The sequence below is a fragment of the Myotis yumanensis genome, unplaced genomic scaffold (genome assembly GCF_028538775.1).
Source record: "Myotis yumanensis isolate MYYU_CA2020_CCGP unplaced genomic scaffold, mMyoYum1.0.hap1 SCAF_1, whole genome shotgun sequence".
In the NCBI taxonomy this organism is placed as follows: Eukaryota; Metazoa; Chordata; class Mammalia; order Chiroptera; family Vespertilionidae; genus Myotis; species Myotis yumanensis.
In genome coordinates, this window is record NW_027223752.1 from 238304648 (window position 1) to 238319587 (window position 14940).

The 14940-nt window shown below is 63.5% G+C and overlaps 1 protein-coding gene across 6 annotated transcripts in view; it reads right to left on the minus strand.

Moving 5' to 3' along the window:
- Positions 1-14940, minus strand: part of ACOX3 (acyl-CoA oxidase 3, pristanoyl) — a 33238-nt gene that overhangs the window by 17612 nt on the left and 686 nt on the right. For 2 of the 6 annotated variants that reach the window (XM_070400092.1, XM_070400082.1), the window contains exons 2-10: positions 12651-12808; positions 11702-11932; positions 10130-10204; positions 9378-9467; positions 8354-8497; positions 6718-6806; positions 3231-3327; positions 2291-2473; positions 401-523 (exon numbers count right to left, since the gene is read on the minus strand). In XM_070400092.1, the coding sequence (XP_070256193.1) occupies positions 401-523; positions 2291-2473; positions 3231-3327; positions 6718-6806; positions 8354-8497; positions 9378-9467; positions 10130-10204; positions 11702-11932; positions 12651-12794 (1176 nt within the window). In that variant the 5' untranslated portion in view covers positions 12795-12808. Of the gene's footprint in view, positions 1-400; positions 524-2290; positions 2474-3230; positions 3328-6717; positions 6807-8353; positions 8498-9377; positions 9468-10129; positions 10205-11701; positions 11933-12650; positions 12809-13393; positions 13631-14718; positions 14855-14940 lie in introns of those variants that run through there. The other 4 variants (XM_070400110.1, XM_070400066.1, XM_070400073.1 and 1 more) reach the window with 4 other exon arrangements.

Genomic DNA, 14940 nt, shown 5'->3' on the forward strand with positions numbered 1-14940 from the left:
TCCCAAGACCGGTCACGTGATCGTGCAAAGCCGTCACGTTCTCACAGGGCAACCCCAGCCAGAGGAGGTGGACGCTCGGCAGCCATGGGGAGAGGCTCTGAGGGTTCCGATTGGGCGGACATGGTGACGGGCCGCGGGAGCCTTCACCCCCCAGGCCAGGGGCTGGCGTTGTTTGGAGAGAAAGGCTGGTTTAAACCAGGAGGTCGCGGTTCGATTCCCGGTCAGAGCACAGGCCCGGGTTGAGGGCTCGATCCCCAGTGTGGGGCGTGCAGGAAGCAGCCGATCCATGATTCTCTCTCATCATGGATGTTTCTATCTTTCTCTCCCTCTCCCTTCCTCTCTGAAATCAATAAAAAATATACATTTTTTTAAAAAGCGGAGAAAAGCGAGTCCCTCTCACCTGGCCGGCGCTCCGGTCGTCCCGCTGGAGGCCTTGCTGGAGCACCATCAGGTCCCAGAAGAGCGACTTGGAGAAGTGGTCCAAGGCGTAGGCCGCCGCCAGGTACGGGAGCAGGCGCCACTGCTGCAGGGAGCCACGGGCGGCGTGAGCCCCTCCCGCCCCGCGCCCCAGGGCATGTGGAGGACGCCTGAGACCGGATCGGTGGGAGCCGGCCCCCTGGCCCCCCTCACACGTCTCCCGTGTTTCCGAGACACGCGACGGTTCTTCTCCCACCTGACCACCCCCACAGGCACCGCGGAGCCGTGTGCAGCCCCGCACGCCCGCCCTCCCCGCTGCCCCCACCGTGACGCCGGCACAGTGTCAGCCACCGGGACCCCGCCACACCGGCCTCCGTGCCCAGAGCGCGGGGCTGACCCGTGATGCCTGGTGCTTCGTGAGCCGAGGAGGGAGATGGGGGAACCGAGGCTCACGGAGAGCCAGAGGCCCTCGGAGGCAGGGGGCGGGCTTGGTCACCGGGCACATGCAGGGCCGCGGGGTGGCAGGGCCTGGGGAGGAGCCGGGAAAGGCCTCCACCACCCACCACCCCCGGTCGGTGCCCAATGCCGAGTGCCCGACACTGTGCCACCTGCTGCTTCCGCACCAATGGGTCCAATCCTTACAACCACCAGGAAGAGGGGCTGTCACCAGCTGACAAGTGAGGCACTGGAGCACAGAGAGGTCCAGGGCCTGGCTGAGGGCACACAGCGGTGGGCGCGGACCTGGGTGAGAGCCCAGCACTGTGGCTCAAGGGGGCTCTCAACCACTGAGCCGCTCGATGCCCAGGCGGGCCGATGCGTGGCAACCTCATGGGCCCCGGGGTCAGTGTTGGTGGGCAAGGGGCCACGGCAGGAGGGGGGCGAGGCTGCGGGTTCGGGTGGTGGGGAAGGGGCCACGGCAGGCGCGGGCACTCGCTCCAGACCCGCTGTAGGCAGCTCGCAGCCACAGCACAGGGAGCGCTGAGCCCAGCTGTGAGAGTCACAGCTCCTGGGGCTTCCCTCAACACGCTCTGCCTACGTGTGGCTCAGCCCAAGGCCTGGGCCAGGCCTCGCTACGACCTCCGACAGGAGTCACCTGCCGTCCTCAGCCCACCCATGAGCTGGGGGCGGTGCTGTGAAGACCAGCACGAGCCCTGGCAAGTGCAGCTCAGTGGCTGGAGCGACGGCCTGCGCCCGGGAGGGTCCTGGGTTCTATTCCAGGTCCAGGGCAGCGACACGGGCTGCAGGTTCGATCCCCCGCCCCAAGGAGGCAGATGCAGGAGGCAACCGATCAGTGTTTCTCTCACATCAATATTTCTCTCTCTCCCCGCTTCCCTCGCCTCCAAAAAAAAAGACCGACCCCGAGGAGTGGAAGGCTGTTCACGTGAAAACATGCATGTCCCCTCCCCAGGTGACCGTCGGCCGCCCGCTCTGCAGACCTGCAGGACGAGGGTCCCTTCCGCTACTCCGAGAGCCTCCCAGCGGACGGTGTGCACACGGGAGCCATTTCTAAGGATGGCTGGATGGCCGGGCCAGCGCCTGGGCGTGCGGGCCACCTGCCGAAGCCTGCAGGGCTGCCCAGGGGCGCGTGCACACCCATCTCCCCAGAGCCTCCCGGGGTGCTCCTGCCTCCTTATCAGGGAATCGCACAGACCCTTTCATTAAAGCCCTTTTACCACCGGCCTCGCCTCCCCGCTGCCGCCTGCCTCCCTCCGTGGTGACTGCCCGCCCACCCACGGCTCTGGGACTTTCCCCCCCAGGTTGGCTCAGCTCCCAGTGAGCAAAAGGCAGCTCCCTGGAGGCAGGGCGTGTCTGCGGGCGGGCGGGAGTGAGAGAGAACGCAGTGACACCCAGCGACACCGGGAGGGAGGCTGACCTGCAGCTGGTACTCGAGCACCGGCACCTCCTCCCCGTCGGCCGGTCCAAACTGGCGCCGCGTGGCGGAGAAGCGCAGGGCGATGCACACGGCCAGCTTCAGGTTCACCACGCACATGCCCACAATGAAGACGCGGCCCGCGGACAGGCCGCCCAGCGACGCGCCGAAGCGCTGCCTGCTGTCCTGCGGGGAGAGCGTGGGGCGCGTCAGAGCCACGGCCACCCTCGCGGCCGCGCCACCGAGAGGCACACAGACGGCGCTCCTTCCTCCTCTCAGCGGGCAGGTGGCCACCGCAAGCCCCGCCCAGGCGCCCACCACAGACCTCTAGGCCGGGGCCGGGGGCAGGGCCTTGATGACCCTCATGGGACGGGTGGGGAGGCCCCAGGGCGCTCAGCTCCACGAGGAAGGGGGTCCCAGCCAGGGAGTCTGCAGGCTCCCACCCAGGACGGGACCGCCTGTCAGGTGAGACCAGGCGTGCAGGCGGGGCGACCCCAGGTGGACAGTGCTCCGCTGGAGCCCACGTTTTGTTTAAAAATTGCCGGCCTTTGACCCTCAGGCCCCAAATCCCTCTCCCCGCAAGCGACACCCTTTTAAAGTGCACGATGTTCATCCCTGTTCTTTTAAAAAGGACCACCTCTCGGGGCGCCCATGGTTCACCCTGGTTTTCAGCTCCGAGCGGAGCACCGAGTCCTACAGGACGGGGGGCACCGAGCCCTGACACCAGAGAACACTCGCCCCCCTCTGTGGGCCAAGCAGCCTTCACTCCGGGCCTCCATGTCAGGCGGGGCTCCCTGACACCCCGAGGGCTGGCGGGGCGGCGGGGGGAGTGGAGGCAGTGCCCCGGGGGTGCTGACCCAAGCACCACCGTCCTTGCTGGTGGCACCGGAACCCAGACCCACGAGGTCTGCCACCCACCCGGCTCCCGTGCCGAAGCTGTTACCTTGAAGCGGGTGACGTAGGTGCCCTCGGGGGTGACGTCTCCCGTCCGGTTGAGGAGGTCCTGGCGAGGGATCCGGACCTTGTGGAACATGGCGAAGCTGTGGGGACGGGGACGGGGGCCACGGGTGACCAGCAGCACCTCCCGCACGGCTGCTCCCCCGCCCGCCATGCCCCGTCTGGTCCCCATCCTCACCTCCACCCCAGCCAGGGCCCTGGCCGGCAACTCTGCCCTGCTGGACGCCACCCTCCTGCCTGCCTGCCTGCCTGCCTGCAGCAACCGCCTCGCTCCTGCAGGCCCCGCCCCAGCCTTCCTGGGCGCACAGCAGAGGCCTTGCGGGAGACCTTCGATCCTACAACCTGGGCACCTAACCCCCCAAGATGGTGTGAGCCCTGGGAGGGACCCCGCTCCTGCACCAAGGGCCTGGTCCCCTCGAGGCCTGCAGCAGATGGCACTGTGACCCTCAAACCAGCCCGGCTCCCCTCCTTTCCAGGAAGCGACAAGGATGCCTGCGGTGGGGCACTCAGAGGGGGGCCAGACCCCTGCGGGTGACCAGGCTGGGGCCAGCCTCTGCGGGCGCCTCCCGATGGGGAGAGGAAGGTCAGTGCAGACCAGGCCCTGGGCAGGCCCACGCGGCGCACCGCGGCCCTGCGGGTGAGCCTCAGCGCCAGGGCCTTTGTGGGGTGTGCTGACTGGCCGAGGGGGGGCCCCGGCCCTGGAAGGCCTATCGGGGCATCTGATCTGATACCCGGTTTACAAGGGCAGACTCGGCGCCCACCGAGTGACGCCTGTCGCCAGAAGCCGAGGAAGGCCTTTGCGAGCGACTGTCGGCTCCTGCTCCCCGTCAGGGGGACCCTGTCCCTTTCTCGCACCCAAGACGGGACCAGCCTGAGTGTGTCGGCACGGGCACAAGGTTCGCTGTCCGTGGTTTACCGAGAGCACAATTCCTCCCTCTGTGGGCACCTCACTCCGCCAGGGCCAGCCAGTGGGCCGGCGGGGGGCCAGCCGGGGCCAGCCTGCAGGCCAATCCCCAGTGTCCCCAGCGGACACAGGGGTGTGCGTGTGACACGGGGTGGCACGGGGAGGGGCGTGTGCTGGGAGCTTGCGGGTGGCAGGCCGGGCTCCCAGGCATTGCACACACCTGCTCCCGGGACCAAGCGCACCCCCCACACGGGACGTCCTCGGCCACTTGCGAGGGGGATCCCCGAGGCCCAGGGCCCTGCACCTCCACGCCCCGGGGTAAGCAGGCCTCCGCCCAGCCAGGGTCAGAGGCCAGACTCTCACAGGGAGGGTCTTTGCTTTTAGTTTCTCACCTAAATGTACCCGTACAAGTTATGTCTGCCCCTATTTTCTAGACTCATCCCACATCCTCGGATATTCTTTTTAAAAAATATATATTTTATTGATTTTTTACAGAGAGGAAGGGAGAGGGATAGAGAGTTAGAAACATGGATGAGAGAGAAACATCGATCAGCTGCCTCCTGCACACGCCCTACTGGGGATGTGCCCGCAACCAAGATACATGCCCTTGACCGGAATCGAACCTGGGACCCTTGAGTCCACAGGCTGACGCTCTATCCACTGAGCCACACCGGTCAGGGCTCGGATATTCTTGTGAAATGACCAGCTCTAACCTATATCCCCAAGAGAAAGGACCTTAGACCAGAGCCACCAGCACTCAGTTCTAACGCTGACGCAGAATTAGACAACTAGGGCAGGCAGCCCGACACCCCGCCAGTTCCTGTCCCTGAAACCCGTGCGCCCTCTGCTGGGCGTACACGCCGCGGCCGGGAAGGAGGAGGGGTGAGCCCGGGACCCTGGACAGGTCACCGACCCTTCGAAGGCTGGGGTCGGGGACCACGTATGGCCACTCCCAAGGATGCCCCCTGCTGGGCCTCACCCTCCCCCGCCCTGGAATCCACGCCATGCCGCCCCCACCACCTGGATCAGTGTGGACACGTGTGGATGCTGAGCTCCAGGTCACTGATGGGACCGTGTCTGGGGGAGGCAGGCCCATCACAGCTCGGCGCTGCCCAGCTGAGGGTCCCCCCACCCCCAGCTGCCTTGGTCTGGCCTGGGCCTGAGGGCAAGTTCACTGTTCAGTACTCGGCTCTCTTATACCTCCCGGTGTTGGGACGGCCCTCATGACGTGGCTCTGAGTGTGGAGGTGAGGAGTGTGTCCCTGCTGAGTTACATGGCCCACGGGAGTGTGGAGGGCACGGGATAGTGCTGAGGGTTCCGTGAGATCACGGGCACAAGCGGCCCCACGGCCTTGGGCTTGGCATGAATCTAACCCCTGAGGCCAGACCATGGGGAAGAGCGCCTAGACCACCCACAGAGGGGAGCGTGAAGACCACCCGCAGAGGGGAGTGTGAAGACCATCCGCAGAGGAGAGCGCCCAGACCACCCACAGAGGGGAGTGTGGAGACCACCCACAGAGGAGAGCGCCTAGACCACCCACAGAGGAGAGCGCCTAGACCACCCACAGAGGAGAGCGCCTAGACCACCCACAGAGGGGAGCGCACAGACCACCCACAGAGGAGAGCGCCTAGACCACCCACAGAGGGGAGCGTGAAGACCACCCGCAGAGGAGAGCGCCTAGACCACCCACAGAGGAGAGCGCCTAGACCACCCACAGAGGAGAGCGCCTAGACCACCCACAGAGGGGAGCGTGGAGACCACCCGCAGAGGAGAGTGCCTAGACCACCCGCAGAGGGGAGTGTGGAGACCACCCACAGAGGGGAGCGCACAGACCACCCACAGAGGGGAGCGCACAGACCACCCACAGAGGAGAGCGCCTAGACCACCCACAAAGGGGAGCGTGGAGACCACCCGCAGAGGAGAGCGCCTAGACCACCCACAGAGGGGAGCGCCTAGACCACCCACAGAGGGGAGCGCCCAGACCACCCACAGAGGAGAGCGTGAAGACCACCCGCAGAGGAGAGCGCCTAGACCACCCACAGAGGAGAGCGCCTAGACCACCCACAGAGGGGAGCGCCCAGACCACCCACAGAGGAGAGCGCCCAGACCGCCCACAGAGGGGAGCGTGAAGACCACCCACAGAGGAGAGCGCACAGACCACCCACAGAGGAGAGCGTGAAGACCACCCACAGAGGAGAGCGCCTAGACCACCCACAGAGGAGAGCGCCTAGACCACCCACAGAGGGGAGCGCCTAGACCACCCACAGAGGGGAGCGTGGAGACCACCCGCAGGGGAGAGCGCCTAGACCACCCACAGAGGGGAGCGTGGAGACCACCCACAGAGGAGAGCGCCTAGACCACCCACAGAGGGGAGCGTGGAGACCACCCGCAGAGGAGAGCGCCTAGACCACCCACAGAGGAGAGCGCCCAGACCACCCACAGAGGGGAGCGTGAAGACCACCCACAGAGGAGAGCGCACAGACCACCCACAGAGGAGAGCGAGGAGACCACCCACAGAGGAGAGCGTGAGCAGAGGAGAGCCGAGACCACGAGGCTGAGGTGCACTTACCCGTTGTCCAGGCCATTCTGCCCGAGCTTCTCCCCTATGTCGCCCACCATCACGCCGGGCATGGGGAGGAGGGTCTTCGGGTCCCGAATCTGCACACACCACAGGACACAGCACACTGAGCGCACAAAACCCGGAATGAACGTGTTCTCGCCCCGGAGGCCCAGCTCCCGCGGGGCAGCTGCAGGAGCGCAGCGCCTCCTCTGGGACTGGCGAGCGGGGACTCTGCAGATGCGACAGAGAAGGAGCTCCAGGCGGGATCTCCCCGGATTACCCCGGCGGGCCCCAAGTCCCAGGACAAGTGTCCCAGGAGAGCCAGGAGGACAGGACGCGAGAGGAGGCGGAGCAGAGACCTGGGCGATGGGCCGCAGCCCGGGACCTCGGGCTAGACTAGAGCTGGACTGGGTGGGAGGACCCTCCTCCGGAGCCTCCAGCGGGAGCGGCCCTGCCCACACCCGGCCTGGGGGCCTGGGCTCTGGTCTCCACACTGGGCGTTGGGTTTTGGTCCTGAGGCCACAGCAGAACTAAGCCCGGAGCTGGTTAGCTGCCTGGAGGGCTGGAGGGCCCCATGCTCCCGCCTGAGGCGCAGGCCTTCCTGGCGGTTTTAGTAAATGGCAAAGAGGCTACGCACGTGTTGCTATGGGAGAGACGGCCTAACGTTGCTTTTTAAAATATGTATATATTTTTTATTTCAGCGAGGAAGGGAGAGGGACAGACTCATTGATCGGCTGCTTCCTGCATGCCCCCTGCTGGGGATCGAGCCTGCAGCCTGGGCATGTGTGTGCCCTGACCAGGAGTCGAACTGTGACCTCCTGGTTCAGGGGTTGACGCTCAGCCCCTGAGCCACACTGACCGGGCGCCTAACATTGTTTGTGTGAATCTCTGCTCCCCGACGAGCTCCCAATAAGTAGAGCCAGGAAAGGAGACGGAGCAGCAGACAGTCCTCGCCCGGGAGCCCTGACTCAGGACACGGAGCTTCATTCTGGGAACCGGGGGGCCGAGTGGTGCCAACCCGGGGGGCGGGGGGGGACCCTAGAGGACATGTTTCGGCTAGATGGGCAGGATTGGGGGGCTCTGAGGCACTGAGTGCCCCTGAACCGTTCACTTTAAAATAGCTAATTGCACGTGATATGAATTTCAGCTCCACCGACCCTTACCCCTACCCCTACCCCCATCAGAAAGGGCTTAACAAAAATGCCAGACTGGGTCTCGGGGGGGGACAGCGGGCTTTCCTGGGCATCAGCAGCCCCAGCGGGAAGGTCTGAAGGAGCTTCCGGAAGCCCCAGGTCGGGGAGGCCCTGCCAGGCCCCCAGTCCCAGGCGCCACTCCTTGGGCAGTAACTTCCTGTTTGTGACCCAACACTCCAGGGGACCCCAGACCTGGGCGGGCCGTCCAGACCTGAGCCGCGGGTCGGAGCCGATGCCCACCTGACCGATGAGACAGAAAGTCTTCCGCCCGTGACCCCGGGGCCCAGGGCTCAGCAGCAGCCGGTCCTTGGGGTGCACGGTCCTGTCTCGGGGATCCCCCCTGTGCTGTAGGAGGCTTAGCGGCATCCTTGTCTACACAGGAATGCCGGCAGCACCCGCCCCCATGGCAGTGACCGCGTCTTCGACACCCTCCCCCGCCCCACGCAGCCCACCTGCACGAGGAAGGGGTGCAGGCCGTGGCACTGGCCCCCCGGCACGTACAGCTGCGCGAACACCACCGCGTGCGTCGCCGTCTTGCCCATGTTGCCGACCCAGAACTTGGCGGCTTCGAAGTCGGGGGAATGGATGATGAATTCCTGCACAGGAAGGGTGACGATCAGCAGCTCGCTGGAGGGAGGGAGGCTCCTTTCCTCCGAGGGCTCTCGGGTCACACTCTCTGGGCGGGAGTAGGAACCCAGGGGAGGTGTCCGCTCCCGGGAGGCAGCTGGCTCCGGTTCACACGGAGCGGGTCCCTGGGCCTGACGGCTTAAAGGACCTCCCCACGGAAAACCAGGCCGAAGCCCTGGCCGGCGGCTCGGCTGATGGGAGCGTCGTCCTGGACAGCAGAAGGTTGTGGGTTCGATTCCTGGTCGGGGCACAACCTTGGGTTGGGGGTTGGGTCCCAAGTTGGGGCGCATATGGGAAGCAACTGGTGGATATTTCTCTCCCACATCAGTGTTTCTCTCCCACCTTCCTTTCTCCCTAAAAGTCAATAAAACCATCCTCAGGTGAGGGTTAAAGCAAGAAAGGAAAGAAAACGGTGTGCAATATGTCAAACCACACAACCCACACAAAACCGCGCAGCCGGCCGCCGGGTGGTGAACCCTCGGCAGTGAGGCCTGACCGCCTCCGGGGGTGTTACCCGCCAACCCGCTCTCTCCCCCGTGTCCCTCACCCCCCCTCCCGCTCTCTCCCCCGTGTCCCTCACCCCCCTCCCGCTCTCTCCCCCGTGTCCCTCACCCCCCTCCCGCTCTCTCCCCCGTGTCCCTCACCCCCCTCCCGCTCACTCCCCCGTGTCCCTCACCCACCTCCAGTCAGTGGTCACTCCTGAGCTCCCCGGGAGGGCGCGGGGGGCGCGTGTGCACTCGGCAGGCTCACGCGTGTGAGGCGGGTCTCGGGGACTGACTGCGTGTCACTCCTGACCGCACCACGTGTCAGGCGCCCGAAGCCCAGAGGCGGAGGGGACAGAGCACCTACCTCGGTGGCCGGGTCGTAGTGGGCGGTCGTCCGCACGGCCTTGGTGTTACTGCCGTGACTGAGCTCGGTCAGCGCGAAACAGCCGAAGATCTAGCGTGAGGGCGGACACCGCGTCAGGCGGGACCCCTTCGCGGGCCCTGGAGGGGCCTGCCCACCGCTCTGTGAGGACTAAGAACCCTGTGACCACCATGGGAGCCCCATCTCCTCTCCCATCTAACCGACCGGTGGCCGCCACGCCGCCCAGACCTGCCCATAGCGGCCCCGCCAAGCTGGCCTGGTGGCCAGAGCCGCCCGGGGCAGCACAAGAAAACGGGGCTTTGCTTTGATAAGAAAAAGCTCGCTCCAGCCAGTTCGGCTCAGCGGCTAGAGCACTGGCCCTCGGACTGAAGGGTCCGGGGTTCGATTCTGGCCAAGGTGGGTAGCTGGGTTGCAGGCTTGACGGGGCGCATGCAGGAGGCAACCAATCAGTGTCTCTCTGTCTCTCCCTGTCCCTTCCACTCTCTCCAAAAATCAGTGTAAAACTATCCTCTGGTGAGGATCAACAAACAAGAAAAAGCTCAATTCATCAGTGCTGGGACCTGGCAGACTATATCTGTCCAGAGTAGCATTAGCTGAGACAAGATCCCCATCATTAAGGCGCAAGTCCCCGCCCCTCCCCCGCCCCCTCCCCCCGCCCCACCAGCCCCCCTCCCACAAACCTCAGAGAACAGGTGAGAGACCGTCACTCATAACACCCCGCCCCCCACGCTTACCTCCATGTTGAAGATCTTGGGAATGTATTTGAAATGCCTTTCAGAACCAGAGTTGAAAATCGCTGATCCAAACACCTGAAAATATAACATCGCCCCATAAACAGGTGGAAGACAGTGAATACCGCCGTCCTGGCCGCCCCGCCCACCCCGCAGCCCTGACAGCTAATGACCATCACGCCAGGCTCCCGGGGAGGAGACCTGGGCCCCGTCCCAAGCAGCCTGTGTAGGTGCAGCAGGCACCTGGGACTTATGCCTGCAGGACACCCGAGGGACTGGGACGAACAAGGGGCAGGACAGGAGGGCGGGGAGGAGGGTGCGTGAGGGCAAAGCGGGCCCACTTTCCCTCCGACAACAGCGGGCAGACCCCGTGACTCGCCAAGCGGTGTTTGTTCATTTTGTTTTCGTGTTTTGGGTAGTTTGGTGGTGACTGGTTTCTGCTTGTTGTGTAAATGTGTGTGTATGAGTGTGTGTGTGTGTGGGGGGGATGAGTGTGAGTGAGTGTGTGTGCGTGTGTGTATGTGAGTGTGTGTGTGAGTGTGTGTGTGTGAGTGTGTGTGTGTGTGAGAGTGTGTGTGACTGTGTGTGTGTGTATAAGTGTGTGTATGAGTGTGTGACTGTGTGTGTGTATGAGTGTGTGTGTGTGGGGGGATGAGTGTGAGTGTGTGTGCGTGTGTGTATGTGAGTGTGTGTGTGTATGAGTGTGTGTGTGTGAGTGTGTGTGTGAGTGGGTGTGTATGAGTGTGTGTGTGTGTGTATGAGTGTGTGAGAGTGTATGTGTGTGAGTGTGTGTGTGAGTGTGTGAGTGTGTGTGTGTGTGTGACTGTGTGAGTGTGTGTGTATAAGTGTGTGTATGAGTGACTGTGTTTGTGACTGTGTGTGTATAAGTGTGTGTATAAGTGTGTGTATAAGTGTGTGTATAAGTGTGTGTATGAGTGTGTGTGTGTGTGTGTGACTGTGAGTGTGTGTATGTGTGTGTATGAGTGTGTGTGTGAGTGTGTGTGTATGAGTGTCTGTGTGTGTGTGTGAGTGTGTGTGTGACTGTGTGTGTGTATAAGTGTGTGTATGAGTGTGTGTGAGTGTGTGTGTGAGTGTGTGTGTGACTGTGTGAGTATGTGTGTATAAGTGTGTGTGTGTGTGTGTGTGTGTGAGTGTGTGTGTGAGTGTGTGTGTGAGTGTGTGTGTGTGTGTGTGTGTGTGAAGCCAAAAGTCCCACAGCTGCTCTCCCCTGGGGCTTTGGCCTCTGCGGAGCCGGGTGGTCTCAAGGCCTCTGTGCAAGTTCATGTAAAGGCGAAACATGGGACTTCTCGCCGAGCAGAGAACATCTGCCCGCACTCTCCCACCTCCGCTTGTTTCCTGTGGGAGTCTTAGAAATCTCTAAGCAAGAGTCCCCCGAAGCCTAAATCCCAGGAAACTTTAGACGCAAGTAAACACTGACACCCCCACCACCCAGGCCGGCGTCGACACCCCACACGCTGCCGCCCAGCTCCTGCGACGAGCGTCCCACGTGGCCCTGGCCCCGGGCCACCTCACGGGCCACCTCGCGGCCCCGCCTCTCCGCGCGCGCCTACTCACAAACACGTGCAGGAAGGCCTTGGTGGCCAGGGACCAGTCGTACATGCCCAGGCAGGAGACCAGCGCCAGGATCCGCGGCGGGCTCTGCAGCAGGGTGTCCGCGCGCAGGCAGTCCAGCTGGAAGACACGCCGGCAGCGCAGGAAGGTCAGCTCCCGCAGCTTGTCCACCGAGAGGCCGCGGCCCGGCCGGGCGAACAGGGGGTCGCTCTCCAAGGCCGAGAAGATGGACTTCTGGAAGGGAGGCACAGGAAACGGCGATGTGGAGGCCGGGTGCCATCCCACTGTGCTCCCCCTTCGACGGTTTTTCTTGAGGCCGAGGAACACACATCCCGCCCAGAAACACCGGGCGGAGGTGAAAGTCCTTCCCGGAGAGGGTTAGGAGCTCAACAGTCTGCATCCATTCCTGGGGCCTCGGCCACTCCCGGAGGCCCCCCAGCGAGGAGTCAGGCCTGGGCTGCAGCCCGAGACAGCACAGCTCATGGAGGGACATGAGGTCCAGGGAAGCCTCCTGGCTGTAAGGGCACAAAGCCCCCTCTTTACCAATGACCTGGGACGCCACCAGATGCCCTGTGGGTCAGCCCGGCCATCGCTGCACCCCCTGTGGTCAGCCCAGCACCCCCCGTGGGTCAGCCCGGCCATCGCTGCGCCCCCTGTGGTCAGCCCAGCACCCCCCGTGGTCAGCCCAGCACCCCCCGTGGGTCAGCCCGGCCATCGCTGCGCCCCCTGTGGTCAGCCCAGCACCCCCCGTGGGTCAGCCCGGCCATCGCTGCGCCCCCTGTGGTCAGCCCAGCACCCCCCGTGGGTCAGCCCGGCCATCGCTGTGCCCCCTGTGGTCAGCCCAGCACCCCCCGTGGGTCAGCCCGGCCATCGCTGCACCTCCTGTGGTCAGCCTGGCCATCGCCGCACCCCCGTGGGTCAGCCTGGCCATCGCCCACAGCCACAGCCTCACCTTCAGGCGCAGCATGTCCTCGCCTTCCAAGAACAGCGCCAGCTCCTTCCAGTTGAAGGAGGCGCGGGCGCGGTAGGCATGCAGGGGCCCCCTGGGGAGATCGGGGAGCAGGGCCTCCTCGCTTCCTTCCACATTGGGTGCCATCACTCCACGTCAGCCTGCGCAGCAATCACAGCCCGAGTCAGCGAGCTTGTCTCTCTGTTCACGCACCTCGAGCAACTGTGTACGCGCAATGTGTTACAAATGAGAGCAAGACTCCAAAGGGCCAAGGAGAACGGACACGCTTAGCGCTAAAGTCCATTTTCCCCAAACAGAGGGGGAGGCAGATCTCCTTGAACGAACAAAGGTGGCCAGGGGGCGGAGGGAGCAAAGGGCAGCCCTGGGGCTGGGCGGTGCCAATGTCAACAGGCCGTGGTCCCCATGCCAGAGGGCTCCCAAATCCTCCCCATCACTGGCAGCTTCCTGGCCGCCCACCCTCTCCTGGAGGCCCTTGAACTTGGCATGTCCAACACTGAGCGCTCCTCAGCCCTGACCAGCCTGTCCCGCAGGCCGCTCCACAACCCAGCTGCCATCCGGGAACCCCCTCTTCCTTGGGCCCCGAAGCCCCACACTCCCCTCTTTAATGCCTTCTGAACCTTCCACGGCTCTCCACTCCTATTAAATGGAACATAATAACCCCCGATTATTGGGCAACCCCTGCAGCCGGTGGATGTCTCAACCATGTGGCAACACCAAGGACTCACGGTGCTCTCATTTCTGACGGACGAAACTGGAGCCTGTTAAGGGTGAAATCAGCCCTGGCCAATTTTGCTCGGTAGTTAGAGCACTGGCCTGCGCAATGAAGCAAGGGTCCCAGGTTCGATTTCTGGTTGAGGGCCCGTACCTCAGTTGCAGGGTTGCAGGTTCCCCAGCCCTGGTGGCGGTATATGGGAGGAAACCAATTCATGTGTCTCATATACATGTTTCTGTTTCAATGTTTCTCTCTCTAACCCCCCCCCCCCCCGCCCCCGCCACTTCCACTCTTTCTAGAAATAATTGTAAAAAATATCCTTGGGCCCTAACTGGTTTGGCTCAGTGGACAGAGCGTCGGCCTGTGGACTGAAGGGTCCCAGGTTCGATTCCAGTCAGGGGCATGTACCTTGATTGTGGGCACATCCCCAGTAGTGGGTGTGCAGGAGGCAGCTGATCGATGTTTCTCTCTCATTGATGTTTCTAATTCGCTGTCCCTCTCCCTTCCTCTTTGTAAAAAAATCAATAAAATATATTTTTAAAAATATAGCCTCGGGTAGGGATTCAAACAAAAGAGTGAAATCCGTTGTCCAAGGTCTTGCAGCTGTTGTCAGGCACACCCTGCCCCAGTCCCATGACCTTAAGCAATCAGTGAGTCCCCGAGGTCACCGACATTACTGCCTGGCCTCAGAGCTCGCCAGCTGGGTGAAGTCTGTTCAGTCTGCAAGTCCCCACCTCCCTGTGCCTCCGGCCTGGCATGGGCCCCGGGTGCTGGTCTGGAGTCTAGTACGCCAGGTCCTCGGGTAACTCACTTCCCTCGGGCTGTCTCATTAGGAGGGTGGCTGGATGAGCAGAAACACGTGTAACTCTGGTTGACATCAGCCCCCGGTACAGCTGTTTCCTGGTACTTCCGCTTGCTTAAGGCAGGACCTGTCCCGCCAGCCAGCGTGGTTAAGTGAGGACTCGCTGTACTGGTCAGTGTCCGGGCTGCTGCCATTGGCAGGGGGCACTTGGCGCCGTGCCCAGCATGGAACTGTGGCCTCCATCTCCTCGCCCTGCCGACCTTCCTCTCTACAGAGGAAGAGGTGACTCTCAAATGCAGATCTGATCCTGCCCCCTCTAGGTGACAGCTGTCCCGTGACCTAGGAGACTAGCCTGAGTTCTTCAAAAAGTCCCGCAGGTTTGCCCTCCTGGCCGCCGGCCCTTGCCTCCTGTGCGCCCCGCAATTGCGCGATGGCCGATGGCCGGGCGTGCAAAGCACCCCCAGTCCGGGTGCCCCCGGGACCTTTGCATGTGCCGTCCCCACGCCCCCTCGCCCCCAGGCAGACGCGGACTCGACCTGCGGATCTCACCGATCACTCCAGTTCGAAGGGTCCGCGCACCGATCAGCACACGCAGCCCGCGCTCAATACACGTCCTTCGGGCGTAGGCGCCACAGGGAGTGCAGAGCACGCAGCTGCGAGCGGCTGGGCTGTCCCGACCGCACCGCCTCGCGGCCACCGTCCGACCTTGGCGTCACCGCGCCGCACCGCCCACCCCCGTCGCCCAGGAAACGCTGAAC